Source organism: Callospermophilus lateralis, chromosome 7, assembly GCF_048772815.1.
Source record: "Callospermophilus lateralis isolate mCalLat2 chromosome 7, mCalLat2.hap1, whole genome shotgun sequence".
NCBI lineage: Eukaryota > Metazoa > Chordata > Mammalia > Rodentia > Sciuridae > Callospermophilus > Callospermophilus lateralis.
This window is the reverse complement of record NC_135311.1, coordinates 114,070,669-114,087,485: the sequence shown is the minus strand read 5'-3', so window position 1 is coordinate 114,087,485 and position 16,817 is coordinate 114,070,669. Positions and strand designations below refer to the sequence as shown.

At 54.3% G+C, this 16,817-nt stretch overlaps 1 protein-coding gene across 3 annotated transcripts in view; it reads left to right on the top strand.

Annotated features, from left to right (window-relative positions):
- The window catches only part of Kcnq4 (potassium voltage-gated channel subfamily Q member 4), a 51,745-nt gene that overhangs the window by 22,590 nt on the left and 12,338 nt on the right, over positions 1 to 16,817 (top strand). For 2 of the 3 annotated variants that reach the window (XM_076860642.2, XM_076860643.2), the window contains exons 2-9: positions 6,836 to 6,926; positions 7,545 to 7,671; positions 7,869 to 8,044; positions 8,676 to 8,801; positions 9,227 to 9,337; positions 9,528 to 9,623; positions 11,596 to 11,684; positions 13,341 to 13,502. In XM_076860642.2, coding sequence (XP_076716757.2) covers positions 6,836 to 6,926; positions 7,545 to 7,671; positions 7,869 to 8,044; positions 8,676 to 8,801; positions 9,227 to 9,337; positions 9,528 to 9,623; positions 11,596 to 11,684; positions 13,341 to 13,502 — 978 coding nt within the window. Of the gene's footprint in view, positions 1 to 6,835; positions 6,927 to 7,544; positions 7,672 to 7,868; positions 8,045 to 8,675; positions 8,802 to 9,226; positions 9,338 to 9,527; positions 9,624 to 11,595; positions 11,685 to 13,340; positions 13,503 to 13,872; positions 13,918 to 16,817 lie in introns of all 3 variants that reach the window. The other variant, XM_076860644.2, reaches the window with a different exon arrangement.

Here is a 16,817-nt window from a genome sequence, read left to right as displayed (position 1 = left end):
GAGAGATCATGTGGTGGAACAACAAGCCAAAGTCTGGAGTCCGAGGAGAACTAGTTCATCCCTTCTGAGTGCATGCCTCCAATGACCTAATAACCTCCACGAGGCTCCACCCCTTCTACATCCACCACCTCTTAACATCAGCACACTAGGGACCAAGCTCCCAATACATGAGCCACCGGGGGACAAACCACATTCCAACTATAGCTCTTACCAAATGTCTTGTTCAGAAGACAGCACCTTCCATATGCTGGGGTACTGAAGTCACTCACACTAGCTCAAGAAAGACTGACATGTGGCCTTGGGTGCGACTCAGTGGGAGAGCACTTGCCTAGCATGGGCAAGGCCCTGGGTTCAGCCCCCAGCACCCCCCCCCCACACACACACACACACTCACATTCAAGACTGGCAGATGGTAAGGAAAGAAGAATGTTGCAGAGACTTCATGGCAGGAATCACATCTGGGATTCATGGGATAGAGAGCGGGAGATGAAATGCTGGTGTTGTTGCCATTGGTCCCTGCGCCTCTGCCACCTTTCTGCTAGATTCCTATTTTTGTTCCTGAGAAAACATCTGATTGGTTCAGCCCTACCTACAGATGGAAACTTCTTGGGTCATTCTCCAGTCCTGGATGAATCAGCGGCAGCCAGGGCAGGGGCTTGGGGCCATCCATGGACAGCACTGGGCAGTCGGTGCACTACAAAGGGACTTGGCATCGAGGGCTGAAGTGGTGCTGAAATCCAGCCTGTGCCTAGGCATGTCAGCCTGCAGCCAGGGATGCCTGTTTCTAAGAAGGCCAGCTACAGGAGGTCAGGCTATAGGCAACGCATTTGTCTAGTTGGTCCTCCAAGATGGGATATTTTTTTTTTTCATAGTTTGCACTATGTGCTGGCAGCTGCTCTCCCTCCAGGGACATCGTCAGAGAAAGTAGAACTGAGCTGAGGACCAACTCTCTCCCTCCCACCTCACTGCTGGAGAGTCATCAGGCAGAGGGAACCTTAGCCGTCATTGACTTGGCCCCCACTTTCATGTTGTGGACAGGGAAACTGAGGCTCCATCAAGACCTCATCTCAGCCCCGAGCCCCAACTCAGGCCTCTGACCCGGAGAAGCAGCGGCACAGCAGCAGCCCTGGTGTGGAGCCGAGGATCACGTGCTCTTGCTCCCTTTGCCATATTTAGAATCGCTGGATCAGGGGAAACTTCTCCTCCCAGCCCTGGAGGATTCTTGGAAAGAGCCTCGCTCTGAGACCAGCTGACTGCTCCTCCCCTTATCCCCCTTCACGAGAAAGGAAGGTCCCACTCTCCCCAGAGAACTGGGGGGCCCCTAGGCCACCCTGTACCCTGTTGTCAGGAAGTGTCTGTCAAGTCTGGCTAAGTCCCTTCTTCAGTATCAGCTCTGGTTTGGGATTCAAGAAGTCCCTTGCTGCAGGCAGGTGGTGGGGCTCACGGCCTTTGCCCTCAGGAACCTTGGTTGGGTGGCAACATACTGGCCCAAGAGTCCTCCAGCTGAGGGAAGACAGAACCCTGCTATTGGGACCCTGGACTGGGGAGCAAGGAGGGAGTCACACACTCCCCAAGCCACAGGCAGAAGCCAGGGAGCCAGCTGGTGGCTGGCAGGCCCCAGACACTGGCAAGGATTGGTATAGTGTGAGGGAAAGGAGGAAGGAAGCTCTGGAGGAAGCAAGGGGCAGGGCCTGCATGTGCAGATACTTTGGCCTGCGGGGAGGCGGGGGGCTTGTGTCTCCTAGTCCCAAAAAGGCTGCTTCCTCGCTGGATTATCAAGCCTTAACAACAGAAAAACCAGACAAAACACAAAAATGCTTGTGTTGAGCTCCTGGGATGTTCCAGGTGTTGAGCTGATCCTCGCTGCCGGGGGATAATGGCCCTGTGTTCCCATGGGAGCCCTCTCCCGGCCGGAGCACCTCCTTCTCATCAGATCTGCCACTCGCTGTTCCCTAGGTGGGCCTTGCCTCCTCTTCACAGGGTGCCCCCGGGAGCAAGCCCCTCTCCCACCCTCTCTCTGCCTCCTCATCCTGCCTGCTCAGAGGCAGCTGGAGGGGCCTTCCTGGGTAGCAGCAGTCCTCTGCCCTCAGCTTCCCTGGGGACTTCTTCCCATTGCTGGCTCCTCTCTCCTGCAGCTCTGGCTCCTGCTTTCCTGGCCCCTTCCACTCTGAGGTGCTCCTCTTAGGAGACTCCCTGCTCCCTTCCTCCTTGGCTACCCGGCCTCTCCTTTTTGCAGTCAGATCTCTTTGAAGAGTTCCATCTCACTCATCGCCTCCACTTTCTCACCATCCTCTTCTCCTCTGGCCCTCTTCTCCTTCTGGCACTGTCCTGACCAAGGTAATAGTAACCAACGTGTCACCAAATCCAACGGACATTTTTCAGACCTTATCTCACATCCTGGCAGCATTTGACACGTGTCCACTCCCTTCTTGAAACTTTTGCTTCACGCGGTCTCTCTGATGCCTCTCCCCGGCTCCCCTCCCATTGCTGGTGCACCTTCCTGCTCTGGCCCCTTTTCTCTCTGGCTCCACAGGGCCTTGGCTAAATTCACCACATTCCCGTTGGACTGTCTCAGCTATTCTGTGACCTCTACCTTGATGTCCCCCACATCTGCATTGTCCCACAGCCTTCTCTGTCCCTGTAACTTGCTCTCAGGGGCACTCCTCCCTCCACCGCCCCCCATGGGCCCTCCTGCTTCCCACTCACCCATAGCACTTTTGTCTGTCCGGTTCCCTAGACCACAACAGAGGGGTCATTCTCCCTCACTCGCTCCATTTCTAATTAATCACCAGCTCTTTCTTCCTACAGCTTTCTCCAAGCCATCTCCTTCTCTCTACTCCCTGCTGCCACCACCCTGGTCAAGGTCACCATCATCTGTCAGCTGCCTTACTGTGAAGCCCTGTGCTTAGTTTTCCTGATCAGCCCCATGCTCCACACTGCCCCCGTGTGGTGGTCCTGAAACACAAATCAAACTGTGTCATTCCCCCTCTTCAAATTCTTTTTTTTTTTTTTTTTTAATATATTTATTGTTTAGTTTTCGGTGGACACAACATCTTTGTTTGTATGTGGTGCTGAGGATCGAACCTGGGCTGCATGCATGCCAGGCGAGCACGCTACCGCTTGAGCCACATCCCTGGCCCTCTTCAAATTCTTCAATGGCTCCCTATTGCCTTTAGGATGATGTTCAGATGCCTGAGGGTACCACTAGAGGATCTGACCCTTTATGGCTTCCTCACCATTCCCTGCATTTTAAGTCCCCACCACGAAGAACTACTAGTCATCCTGGGCATAGACTCCTACATCTCTGTTGCTTGCACAGGCTACTTCCTCTGCCTGGGGCACCCTTGCCCCTATCTAGTCACTTTGGCTGACTTGAAGTCTTCTTGGGGCCCTCCCAGTTCCCTTAGCTCACTGTCCTTGCCTTGTCTATCATGTCACCACTGTTATACTTGTTAATGTCTTAGGACCTGGATTATTCACTTGTGGTTTTACAATGAACCTGACTGAGCGTAGATGACAATTCATGTTTCTGAGGGAATATGGTTCAGAGACTTAGGTGACAACCTCTTTCCGGCTGTGCAATTCCTGTCATTTCCCTCACCTATTAGATCCCCGCCTCTTCAGCCTCCCACCACCTGTCCTTCCAGGGATAATCCTAGAGAAGAGTGGAACATTTTGAGGACAACAATGGTTTGTCTTGTATGAAGATCACTCTGGCTGCTTTGAAGAGGGTGGGTTATGTGAAATAGGAGTAGAGGCAGGAGCTGGATGATGGTGGCTCAGTCAGGACAGTGACACTTGGCTAGAAATATGTTCCAAAGGTGGAACCAATAGAATTTATTATAGAGCAGGAATGTACAGGGCAAAGGACAGGAAGAATCAAAGATAACTCAGTCTGCTTGAGCCCCTGTGTGCTCTTACCAAGATGGAAGGTTTATGGGTACATGGAGAAGTGGTTTTTTTTTTTTTTTTTTTTTTGGTGGGGGGCATGTTCTGTTTTAGAAACCACCAGACATCCAGGAAGAGAAGTCAAGTAGGCAGGTGAACACGATAGCTGGATTCCTAGGAGGGGCTACCATACCCTCATACCTGCTAAGGGCAAAGGCCACTGTAGTAAGGGAGGGGGACAGGATTCCTGTTTTTATTTTAAAGGAAATGGATTTTAAATGAATATTAGTTCATTGTTATTACCCAAGAAATCCATGTTCTTAAAAAGTTTTTAAATTAGAAAATAAGCAAAAAAAGCAAAACTAAAGCCCCCGATCTCTTAATTTTGCCACCAAAAAATAAGCCCTGCTGACTTTTGGTATGTATATAAAAAGCATCTACATTTTAAACATTGGGATCACATTGCATTGAAGTTTTGTGTGGACATTTGAAGATGTGTAACTATTGACATGGCAAGAAAAATGTTGAGGAAAAGAATTTTGAAACAGCTTCAGTAGGAATCCCCAGGGCCCCTGCTAATGAGTCCCCCGGGGCAGCTGAGAAAGAGGCAGAAGGATTTCTGCTGAGGGCCAGAGTGAAGGCCCATAAAGGTTTGGCAGCCACCCTTTCCAGAGGAGGGCCCTTCCTGTCCCAAACCCTGTGCCAGCTGCAATCACCACCCAGCCACCAGCCCAGCCGTGGCTGTAGCTAATGACTGGATCTGAGGAGCCGATGCTCCTTCCCCTCCCTGTGCCTTTGCTGATTCGGCTCTTGGCCGGAACTGGCCAAGGAGGCTTCCTTCTCACTCATTCATCCAAAGCCCTTTATGGACATCTGCCACTTGCCTTCTCAACCCCAGCATCTGCTGAGATGCAGCCCCAGATCCTGCCCTTCAAGAAGATATAATGGGGCCCCAGCAGAGCCATGCTCTATACCTGTTTTTCCTCCCTCAACAGATAGGGAGACTGGCTCTCAGATAGGATTTGACTTCACGCCCATGCCCTTGCCACATGAAACCTGAACACAGATAAAACCATGCAGAGAGTGACTTGGATCACATAAAAGGAGACAAGCACAGGGAGGAGGGAGTTTTGAAGAGGGAACCAGGCATGTGGGATCCCAGGCTCCATAGAGCAGGTTGTGTTTGTGACAGGTAAAGGGTGCAGGGAGGCTCAGCTGGCGAGCTGTTTGCAGTGTCAGCAATGGTGCAGAAGTGGGGTCTCTGGGGCCATGTGGGAAAGGCTGGTGGATGAATCCACAAGGAATGTATTTTCAGTGAAGTCCGTGCCCCCTGAAGCCTCTTCCAGGGCACGTGCATGTTCCACCTATCCTTGTCCCAAAGAGGGCTGTCTGGAGTCTAGCCTGGGTCTTCTTTTTTTTTTTAAGAGAGAGTGAGAGAGGAGAGAGAGAGAGAGAGAGAGAGAGAGAGAGAGAGAGAGAGAGAGAGAATTTTTTGATATTTATTTTTTAGTTATCGGCGGACACAACATCTTTGTACGTGGTGCTGAGAATCGAACCCGGGCCGCACGCATGCCAGGCGAGCGCGCTACCACTTGAGCCACATCCCTAGCCCTAGCCTGGGTCTTCTTTGCTGCTCCTGTAGCCCCACCCTTTTATCCTGGTCTCCCTCCTATGTGCACAGGCTCTTCAAGGCGCATGCCCATGGCTTTCTCCCTTCCCTTCCACTGGGAAGTTGGGAACCCTGGCTCTAAGCTCTGTCCTGGCAATACTGGATGACCCAGGTGAATCCTTTCCATCTCTGGGCCTCAGTGTCTTCATGTGTGTAATTGAGGAAGTGTTGGATGAGTTAGGTTCTAAATTTCCCTTCCTTTCTTCTTTCGCCCTTCTTCCTGGTACTAAGGATGGTACCCAGGGTTGGTGCTCTACTACTGAACCACATCCCCGCCCCTCCTGCACCTTTTTTTTTTTTTTTTTTTTGGTACTAGAAATTGAACTCAGGGGCACTTAAGCACAGAACCACATTCCCAGCCCTTTTTTGTGTTTTAGAGACAGGGTCTCACTGAGTTGCTTAGGGCCTTGCTAAATTGCTGAGGCTGGCTTTGAACTCGCAATTTTCCTGTCTCAGCCTCCCAAGCTGATGGGATTATAGGCGTGTGCCACCGCACCTGGCTCCCAGACCTCTTTGTTTTTTTTATTTTGAGACAGGGTCTCACTAAATTGCCTAGACTGGCCTCAAACTTGTGATTCTCCTGCCTCAGCTTCCTGAGTTGCTGAGATGACAGTTGTGTGCCACCATGCCTAGCTGAATTTCCTGCCATTTCTAAACATCTGGTTCTGGGCCACTTGGTATCTTCCCACGGCACACAGGGGAGTTGCAGGTTTCTATAACCCACCTCTGCACTGCCTGATTCCCCTCTCTGTATCCTTCTCTGCATCCTTCCTAATCTCTTTCCTTCTGTCACCATCTCATTTAATTCCAAAGGAGCTGATGATCATGAACAGGGTCAGTTGTCCCCATTCTGCCGATGAGGCCATGCTCTGGCTGCTTTGGAGTGCCTGGGGAAGGTGGTCCCTCCCTCAGTGCTGACCTTCCCTGAGACCCTGGATGACCTCTGGAACACTTCACTCAAGACAACCTTAAAACCAAGCTGATCCACTGAGCCTGAGGAACACGGAGCCTATGTGTTTCCCTTGCCAACTTACACAACACTACCATTCAGCTGAGTGACCATCTCTTGGAGACACAGCTACATTGGGTGCAGTTGAGAGAATCATGAGATGTCTGTGAGCTTGGTGGCTTGGAGCTTGGGGGCTGTTGCCTTTGGTGCCCAGCTCAGAGCCCACCAAATGCTTCCCTCCTTCCATGACTCTGCAGCCTCCTACCAGAGGCTCTTCTGCTGTCCTGCCCCCAAGCTATCTAACCCTTCCCTTCATGCTGCAATTGCAGATTCTTGCTGGTCTTCAGCTGCCTGGTGCTGTCCGTGCTGTCCACTATTCAGGAGCACCAGGAATTTGCCAATGAGTGTCTCCTCATCTTGGTAAGTGCTGGGAGTCCCTGTCCAAGGGAGGCTGTGGGCTGAGGGCTGAGGTGGGGAGAGGCTTCTAGGCTTTGAGTTGGAGAGCAGATTCCTGTGCTGAGTTCCCTTAGTTGGTGACTACCCCTCTCTGGGTATCATCCTCCATTATAGCCGGTGTAGGAGGACCTCCTGTTTCTATGGAGGCCTTATGATGGGCCCAATAGTGACAGGATGAGTAGGCTCCACCCTTATCAGGACAAGTCGGTAACTCCACCTCTGCCTAAACAAAAGGCACCACACTAACACCCCTTGGGGGGAGACAGCTAATGGATAGCTGCCCCTTTATTTCAGCCAGGTAGAGCTAAGGACTCTGGGATATTTGGGAGGGGAAGCAAGACTGAGGGATAGAAAAATCCCCGCAGCTTATGGTGGCAGAAAGGGGAGGACAGGCTCCGGCTTTCAGTTTCCTTAGAGAAAGTAGAAGTGGTCACTTCCTTTCTGGAATCCCCTTCAGCCCTAGCCCATGTAAAAACGGAGAGGGGTCGGGTGGAGGGTGCTGGCCCTCCTGATGCAGGACTCAGGCTGGGCCAGTCTCTGACCTGGAGAGTGGGCAGCAGAACTGAGGCCCTGATCCCGCAGGAGTTCGTGATGATCGTGGTCTTCGGCCTGGAGTACATCATCCGCGTCTGGTCAGCGGGCTGCTGCTGCCGCTATCGAGGATGGCAGGGCCGCCTCCGTTTTGCCAGAAAACCCTTCTGTGTCATCGGTATAAGACTTTCCTCGATTCGCCTGACTCCCGACCCCAGGCCCCAGGGTTGACACCTTGACCCTGTCCCTAACCCTGGCCCTGGTTACTGACACTGACTAGGCAGACCATCCCAATCTGCCACCTCCTCACAGCCCCAGGAGACCCTGGGTCCCATCGCAGCCCTATTGGTGACCTTGCCACCCCCTGCCCCGCAGACTTCATCGTTTTCGTGGCCTCGGTGGCCGTCATCGCCGCGGGCACACAGGGCAACATCTTTGCCACATCTGCGTTGCGCAGCATGCGCTTCCTGCAGATCCTGCGCATGGTGCGCATGGACCGACGCGGTGGCACCTGGAAGCTGCTGGGCTCCGTCGTCTATGCACACAGCAAGGTGAGGCTGGGCAAGCCGGAGGGCTAGGCTGAGTTGGGCAGAGGGATGGCCCTGAGCGGAGCCCCGGGCTGGGGAAAGGGAGACTATGGACGGGGTGGGCATGGAGATTAGAAGCCGGGTAGGGCGGGGCTGGGGACAGGACCTAAGCTAGTGGCAAGGCCTACAGGGTGGGGCAAGTGGGGGCTGGAGCTGGGCATCAGCCGGGCCTAGGAGTCAGGGCCTGAAGCCGGGTTTGAGGGTGTCACTTGGAAGCTTCTGAGTTTAAAGGGACAGTTCTCACTGCCACTTGGAGAGCTGGGATGGGGCCTGAGGGTGGGGCTGGGAAGGGACTAGAATGTAGGTCCCCAAGCCTGAAAGTAGTGTTGGGGGGCAAAGCAAAGGGGTCTGGGGGTGGAGGTGCGAGCCTGGAACCAGGCAGGTCAAGGGCAGGCCTGGGGTCCTGGTGGTCTCCAGGTGAGGCAGGGTTTCCTTAAAGTGAAGAGCTGAGAAAATAAATGGAGAAGAGCCAGTGCCAGGGGTTGGTGAGGTTGGGTACTTTTATCCCCTTTCAGAACATGGTCCATAGGCCATAGGGAGCCCCCCTGCCCCTCTGGTAGGCACAGGTCCTCATGTCCCTTCACCTGCCTGGCAGGAGCTGATCACCGCCTGGTACATCGGGTTCCTGGTGCTCATCTTTGCCTCTTTCCTCGTCTATCTGGCGGAGAAGGATGCCAACTCTGACTTCTCCTCTTATGCCGACTCTCTCTGGTGGGGGACGGTGCGTAAGGGTCTGTGCAGGGCTGCCCTTCTCCTTGGGACTCTCCCCAGAAACTTCTTGAGACCTGACCATTCTGCCCCTGAGGGTTGACCAGGCCCTTTGCCACCTTCTAGAACTAGAGCTGGGACCCCCTTTGACCAGTCACTATGCCACTCTGTCCCCCAACCTACTCTGGTGGATTGCCCTATGTTCCCATTAGCCCCTCGCCCCGTCCCCAAGCCTTTGTGTCCAGCACCGGAGAGGAATTAGGTACGCCCCTACTGCCCCCTTGAAAAGTCCTTGTCAACAACCCCTATGGAAAATATCTGGGGATGGGGGGAGAGAACCCTTTCCTTGTGACCAGTCTTCCACCTGTCTGTGCCCCCAACAATTTCTCGTGGGTGGCGTCTGTGATCCATTTTGTGGATAACCATTTGTATCTCCAGATTACACTGACTACCATTGGCTATGGAGACAAGACACCACATACATGGCTGGGCAGGGTCTTGGCTGCTGGCTTCGCCTTACTGGGCATCTCTTTCTTTGCCCTGCCTGCCGTGAGTTCTGTTCTGCTGTGTTGGTGGGGGAGGATGAGGGCAAGACTGTCTCAGCCCAAATCACAGATTTGGCCAGGCAGCCTCGGGTACTGACTGGAGAGAAGCCAACGCCTAGTCAGATGGGCAGGGATAGGGATATCCTGGTTATCTCCCTTCCCCACATTCCCTCAACCCTCTCTTATCCCCTTAGGGCATTCTCGGCTCCGGCTTTGCCCTGAAGGTCCAGGAACAGCACCGGCAGAAGCACTTTGAGAAGCGGAGGATGCCAGCAGCCAACCTCATTCAGGTAAATGAATGGACCTGTGGCACAGGCCCTATGACGCACCCACTTGGTATGTGGGCCCCTGTGTGCTAATCCATGTGGCCTAGCCTCACAACTACAACTCCACTTTGAAGCTCAGAGAGGGATGTGGCTTTTCTAGGGTCATGTGGTAAGGCATAGACAGAGCTGGGATGTTGACAGATTCATGAACTTTCCCCGGCACCAAATGCCCAGTTTGGTGCTCACTAGAGTTGCACCACTGCCAACTCTGGCCCCAGCTCTGTGCAGCCTAGGTAGATGGGGTCTGGACAGGCTCCTGTGAAGACCCAGCTCTGCTGCCCTTCAGCTGCGCAGCCATCCGCGACAGCACTCTAGGCTCATTCATTCAGGCATTCCACAAGAAGCCACACGAATGAAGAGGTTTTGGTTCAAGTCTAGGCTTTTGAGAGCTCCAATATTTAGTGGCCAGGCAGGAAAGGAGCCTGCCAAGGAGACAGAGGAGGAGCAGCCAGAGGAGTGGGTGGGAAGCCAGAAGCATGTGGTCTTAGTTGCCCTCAGTGATGGGTGATCTGAGTGGCTGTGGGATGAGGCCAGGCCTTTATTTTCTGTGACTATGTGACTAGGCATTGGCTTCTCTCCAGTCAGGGGTGTGTGCAGGAGAACTCTGTGCAGGAAATGGTTTGGGGAATACTGATGCAGCCCACCTATGCATGCTCCCCCCACGCCACCTTCTGACCCCCAAACCCAAGTCTGACTCAGCCTCTCCTTATCTCTTTTACCCAGTTGAAACCCCCTCTCCCCATCCCCGCTATCTCCAGCCACCAGCCCAGGCTTTTCTTCATAGTGTCCCTCGGGGCACAATGGCCACTGTCCCTTGGGAGCTGGCCTTCTGAGGGGCATTGTAGGGGCAGGCGGCTGGCACTGTTCGTGCCGAGAGACAGCTGGTATTGTAGTGCCCATAATTAATGAGACAGCTCTGGCAGCTGCTCTCCAGCCCATGCCAGGGGCCTAGGCAAGCAGGAAGTAAAAATATTTCTGTCTTTGGAAGGCGCCTGGCCGGTGAGGTCAACAGCGGCAACCCCGTAAGGATAAGAGGCACCCAGAGAAGGGGGTTATACAGGGCCCAATTCTGCCTTGTCCTGCCTAGCAGCTTCCATGTCTCTCTGCCTTGGCTGATCATCCCACTCAGTCTCTCCTTGGCTCTTCTCCATATCTCAAAGCCTTCCTCTTGTCCGACCTTCTTTCCTCCTACTATGAAGGAAGTCCTGCAAGTCCATGGAAGCTGAGGGGCTGGTGGGTGATGCTCTTTTTTCTAACTAACCCCTCAGCATTCCTCAGCAACCCCTTTCTCAGTTCCTAGAGACAGGCAGCTAGGAAAGATAGAGCGGAGTTGCTGTTAGCAGTCAGCATTCATTCTCCAAACATTTGTGGGACACCTACAACTGCCAGATACTCTACTTGGCTCTGAGATCGGTGCCATTAATTGAACACACAATAAATAGATATTTACCAGATGTGAAGAAGGGAGTTAACAGGAAGGTTTAACAGGGGGACCTGGCATTAAGTGCCTACTAGGTGTCACCACTGAGCTTTGCATTGGATAGACAAACATGCTCACAGCATGCTGTTAGGTAAGTAGTAGCTGATTCGCTCTACGGGGGAGAATACTGAGGTTCTGGAACTTCATTTAGTTTGTCCACACTTGAAAGGGGTAGAACTGAGATTGGAAACCCACATCTGCCTGATGATAAAACCCCTGGTCTTACCCCTTTGCTCCAGGGTCCTTGACTCATGTTGATCTTCTGGGCCATCTTGGGCAAGTCGTTTCTCTCTAGGCCTCAATTTCTAGGTTGGCCTTGCTGGTGGCTATAGAGTTGGGACTGGCCTCTGGCTCTGCCTACCCTTGGCTGGCTAAGGACTAGGTTCCTTCAGGGGCAGAGGGCTGGTGGGGGCTGAGAGACCTCACTGATGCCCCATTTCTTCCACATATCCCCAGGCTGCATGGCGCCTGTACTCCACCGATACTAGCAGGGCCTACCTGACGGCCACCTGGTACTACTATGACAGTATCCTCCCATCCTTCAGGTAGGTCCTTCTGGGGGTGGGAGTGGGTGGGGGCTGGCAGTAATACCCAGGGAGCACAAAGGGCTGGGATTCATCCTTGGAAGGTGGGGAGAGGGTGACAGCTCCCATGGGAGCATTTTGGGCTGGCTCTGTAGGTTCTACCTTACTTAGAGCTTGGAAGATCCTCTCTCTCTGAGAAGCACACAGGACACAGGGCCTTGGTGCAGCTCTGCCCCACAGGCTGAGCCCAGCTCACGGAGCGCTGACAGTCAGAATGCTCACCCATTGGTGATGCCACTGAGGCCAGTGACACAGCCAGCTCATTTTTCTTCAGTCTCAAGTGGGGGACACTGGTGGCACTTACCAGCCTGGAGTATTGCAGCTGGTTGAAGAGAGTGTGGAATGGTCAGGAACACATGTGCCAGGACCTGCCCTGAGCCCCATATGTGACTGGGCTCGACTGGGCCTCAGCACCCAGAAGAGAGTCTTCCCACTGGCCTTGGCTGAGCCTAGGCTGCACGGGGGTGGCTCCATTCAAGGGATTATTAATAGCATCACCAAGGTGCATGTGGCCAGGTGCCTGGCCAGCCCTGGGGCAGGAATGAAGACCGTGGATCTGGCACGCTCCCACAGGCGGGCAGGCATGAGGTGCGCGGCTGGGCCAGGCTGCTGTGCTCAGCGCTTCTGCGCACCTTTTTTGCCTCATTAGTTCTCCAAGAGCAGCTGTTGCGTGATCCCACTTGCCCTCACCTGGCCTGTTCCAGCTCCCTCCCAGCCCTGTGGGCTTCCCGGGAGGGGCAGAAGGGGGGGGGGTCCAGAAGGGGGCATCACACTTCCCACCCCCATCTCCCTTCCTGGCAGAGGCAAGCTCCCACCTCGGAGACAGAGATGGCAACTAGGTTAGACGAAGCCTCCTTTTCAGGAGCAGCCCTATTGACCAGGGCGAGGTGGGGAGTTGGAGCAGGGGCTGGATAGGTAGAAAGTGGTGTGAGGGAGGCGGGGAAATGGAGTCGGGTGGTCTGGGTCCCTTGGTTAGAGGGACAGAGCCTGGTTTGGAGATTTGGGGTCTATCGGACCTTCTGCTGCTCCCTGGGCCTGATGGGAAGGCAGGGGACAGTGGAGGGGGACATTTTACTTTTTTGGCTTATGGTAGGAAGTGGCCTAGAGAGTCAGGGGGCAGCTCCAGGCCCAAATTCAGTCTCCAGGAACCTAGCAGCAGGCGTGAGCGCCACAGGAGAGGGAAGCTGGGCCAGCTGCCCTGTGAAATCTCCATCCTTGGTCTGTCTTCCCTAAAATCCATAGTCAGATCGGAGGGGTATGAATTTCAGGGCTGCTGCTGGCCTTCCAGCAGGCACAGTGCCACTGTGCCTCGATGAGCAGAGAGTCAGCTGAATTTGAGCCCCTATTTGCCACCTTGTGCGGGTACTCTTGAGTTGTGCCCAGTCTGCACAACCAAACCTGGTGTCCCTGAGGATTTCCCAGGAACTGAGTGTAGAAAGGGAGGAAGAGAGCCATTGTCTTCCATCTTCCACCCCTGTCTGGCCTGGCCTGGCTTGGGTGTTTGTGAGCATCCCTATAGAGCAGGACCTGGCGGGTGAGCTCAGGAGCTCAGAGCCCACTAGGTGAGGGGGGTGGTGCCAGGGCCCTGCTTGTGGCTGATGGTGCCCTCTCCTGCAGAGAGCTGGCCCTCTTGTTTGAGCACGTGCAACGGGCCCGCAACGGGGGCCTACGGCCCTTGGAGGTGCGGCGGGCGCCAGTACCTGATGGAGCGCCCTCCCGCTACCCGCCCGTTGCCACCTGCCACCGGCCGGGCAGCGCCTCCTTCTGCCCTGGGGAAAGGTAGGGGCCCCCTGGGGTCACCACCTCCTCTTGCTTCTCTTCCTCTTCTTCCATTCTGTCTTATCCTCCCTCAGACCTGCCTCCAGCTACTCTGTCGGTGTCTGGGCCTGTTTGGGGGCCTCCTGGGCCTCTTCATGAGGCCTGGGCGGTTGTCGTCGGATGGCCAGACAGGTACAAACTGAGGGCCTCTCTGGAGAGGCCAGGCTGGACTCACCTTTTCGTTTCCTGGGACTCCAAGAGTCTGAGTGGGAGAGATGTCCGCACCATCCTTCCCTGTCACCTCCCCCATTCATGCCATTGTCCTCTTTCTTTCTCTGTTTCCACGTTCCCCTCACTCTTCCATCCCTGCACTCCCATCCCTCCCGGGAAGCTGGAGAGAGGAGGAGGCCGCTGGCCACAGGTGCTTACGGCTCAGGTAATCGTGGGCACCACTCTGGGTTGTGAGGGCAGGGAACCCCCTCCCCAGCATGTTGCTCTAGGAGGGGCTTGACCCTGCAGTCACCTCTCGGGAACCAGATGCCAGCTGGAAAGAGAGCTCTGTGACTAAGACTGCTGTAGGACCTACATAAACCCAGCCAGCAACTAATGCTCTTGTCTCATGCAACCCTTGTCCACAGCTTTGCTAATCCCAGCGGGTGCTCCTGGGATTCTCTTTTCTTCCTTACTGAGGTACTCTTTGCCACTCACAACTGTATCTTTCCCCTTGACCTGTCCCTCCCGGAGCTTTTGCATTTTGAAAGAAGAACCAAGAAAGAACAATGCTCGGCCTGCCCTGACATGTGTTCATAAGTGGGGGAGCTCCAACATGTTTGGATAAGGGCAGCCCATTCACTCACAGCATGGGGACAAGCAGCTGCCTCTGTAGATTTAGCTTTGAGGTCGAGGGTTCAGTCCCCTTCATACCTTCCCCTGCCCTTTACCCATCTCTTTGTTTTGCCTCATCTTCACACGTCATCACTGAACCAACCAGATACGCATCTGGGCTTTGAGCCTTAGCTGTAATTCTGAGCTCCAGGTCCAGAACAAGGGACCAGGGAAGAGGTGCCGTGGAAGCTTGCCTCTGCCACCTGATCTGTGTGTCCTTGAGAAAGTCATCAAATCACTCTGTTCCTGGCAGAAAATCAGTGATGTTTAGGCTGACTAGGAGCTCTGGGTTCTCTGAGTTTCTCCTGGAGGATAGAGTGATGGAGTGTTTTGGGCTGGGGCGGGCAGCGGGTAGCCTCCCTTCCCTGTTCTTAGGGTACTTCTGGGCTAGGGGCTGAACAGGAAGTGGGGAGAGAGAGAGCACCCCACCAGGTCTGGAACTGGAGGGAGGGGAAGGGAAGCATGTCTGGCCAGGCCAGGCTGGGAGCTCCCTGGAAGAAATGTTCATGATATAGGACCACTTGGATTCTCCAGCACTGCCTGAAGGCCCTTCATCCTTATCCCCATCCCTACCAAACTGCAATTCACAGGCAGAAACTAAAAGTTTTGGCATTCCAACAATCATGCCAAGAGCATGGGCTCTCTGCAGCTTCTAGGGCACTCTGGTCTCACCTTGCCTGAATAGGAAGGCATGAGAATGGAGGGGAGCCTGGAGCCTGGCACCTATAGCACTCCCAACGGCTTCTATGGAACCCTGAACTCACTGAAACCCAGGAACAGATCACTGCTGAGGGCTTGGCTATCACTAACTCCCAGCCTATGTCTGTCTGTCCTGGAGTGTCTGTGTGTCCGGAACTCATGGTGATGGTGGTAGAGTGTCACTTCTTCCCAGAGACCCTAGAGAGCCAAGCTGTGTCTTCTAGGTCAGTCCCCAGGCTCAGGCTAAATGGTCTTGTCCTTAACCTTGGCTGTCTAGGTCTACTGCAGCTGGGATGCCTCCAGATATGTACCTACACATACACACACCTGGTTGCCTACATCCCCAGTGATGCTTGGGGATGGATCCAAACTAAGCATGTTCCCAGGAAGTAGAGCTCCAAGAAGCAGGACTTCTTGGGGGATGGCCAGGGGATGGCATTTCCTTTTAGGATTTTGTGTTGAGTTGCTCAAAGTGTGGTCTCCGACTGCCTGCATCAGCATCTCGTGGGGTGTTTGTCCGAAATGCAAATGCCTGGCCCTCTCTCCACACCTGCAGAGTTGGATTGGAGAGGAGGCCCAGGATTCTGCGTGTTCACAATGCTCCCAGGGGGTCCTTATGCAGACTGAGAACTTCTGCATTCTAGGGATGGAGCTGGAGGATGACTTGGGTGGGGGTCCTTTTTTCCCACCAGCCACCAGAAACCGGCCCCATTCTGGCAACTCCCCACGCTCTGCCCACCTGTCCCTTTGTCACTAACCTCTGTTCGTGTCTTGTTCTCAACTTTCCAGCCAGATGTTTAGTAATAAACGGAGTTTCTTTCGGATCCACGCCAGCTGGAGACCGAGGTACCCCTCGCCTGCTCCTCCTGCCCCCACTCTTCCTCATCCCCCCAGCTTTGGGGGTTGGAGAGGGGGACAGGACGGGCCATGAACAAGGTGCATGTGCCTGCCGCCTGCCATCTGCCTCGGGGTCCTGATGAGCCCCTTGCCTTCCTGGGGATGCCTCTGCCAGGTCTGGGGCATGGGCCCAGTGTGCTGGAAGGGACACTTGCAGGAGCCTTGGGGATGCGCGCTGGCTCTGCCGCTGACCCCTGTGTGATTTTGGTCAAATTGCTTCCCTTCTTTGGACCTCAGTTTTCCCTATGTGGAATGGGCAGATTGAACTAGAGGCTCTCTGAGGGTCTTTCCCACTCTGACTTTTGCTGGGCCTTGGGTTTAGCTTCTTGTCTCCCCACTGTCTGCCTGGAATGTGGCAGATGGCTGAAGGGGATAGGCCCGGCACCTCCCTAACTCCAGATCCCCAATGTAGCTGCATCACCACTGCATTCATGGTACCTGCCATGCCAGGACTTGTTGTGTGCCCTGGGGACACAGTGATGAATAAAACATGGTCCCTGGAGAGTTGCAAAGAGTAACTGCAGTTTGGTGCAGTGAGCGCAATAAGAGGAGGAAGCAGAGGGGCTGTGAAGCCTGAGTTGGGTGCTTAACCCAGAGGAAGCCCTGGAAGGGGTGGCTGTTAGAGGGGACACGGACCAGGCAAGTTGGCAAAAGAGCACAGCCATGGGAAACAAGTGCATAGCCCGGTTTGGTCAGTTCTGAGAGTGGGATGTCAGAGCTGAGGTTAAGGCAGGGCTGAGGTTAAGCCCCAGTGCGGCTTCATCTTGTTGGCATTGCCTGACACTTGAGTTCGTGGATCTCTGGTTTCCCTAAGGTGCCTCTGGAGTCTTGTGGTAGCAGATGAGGAGCAGAGTC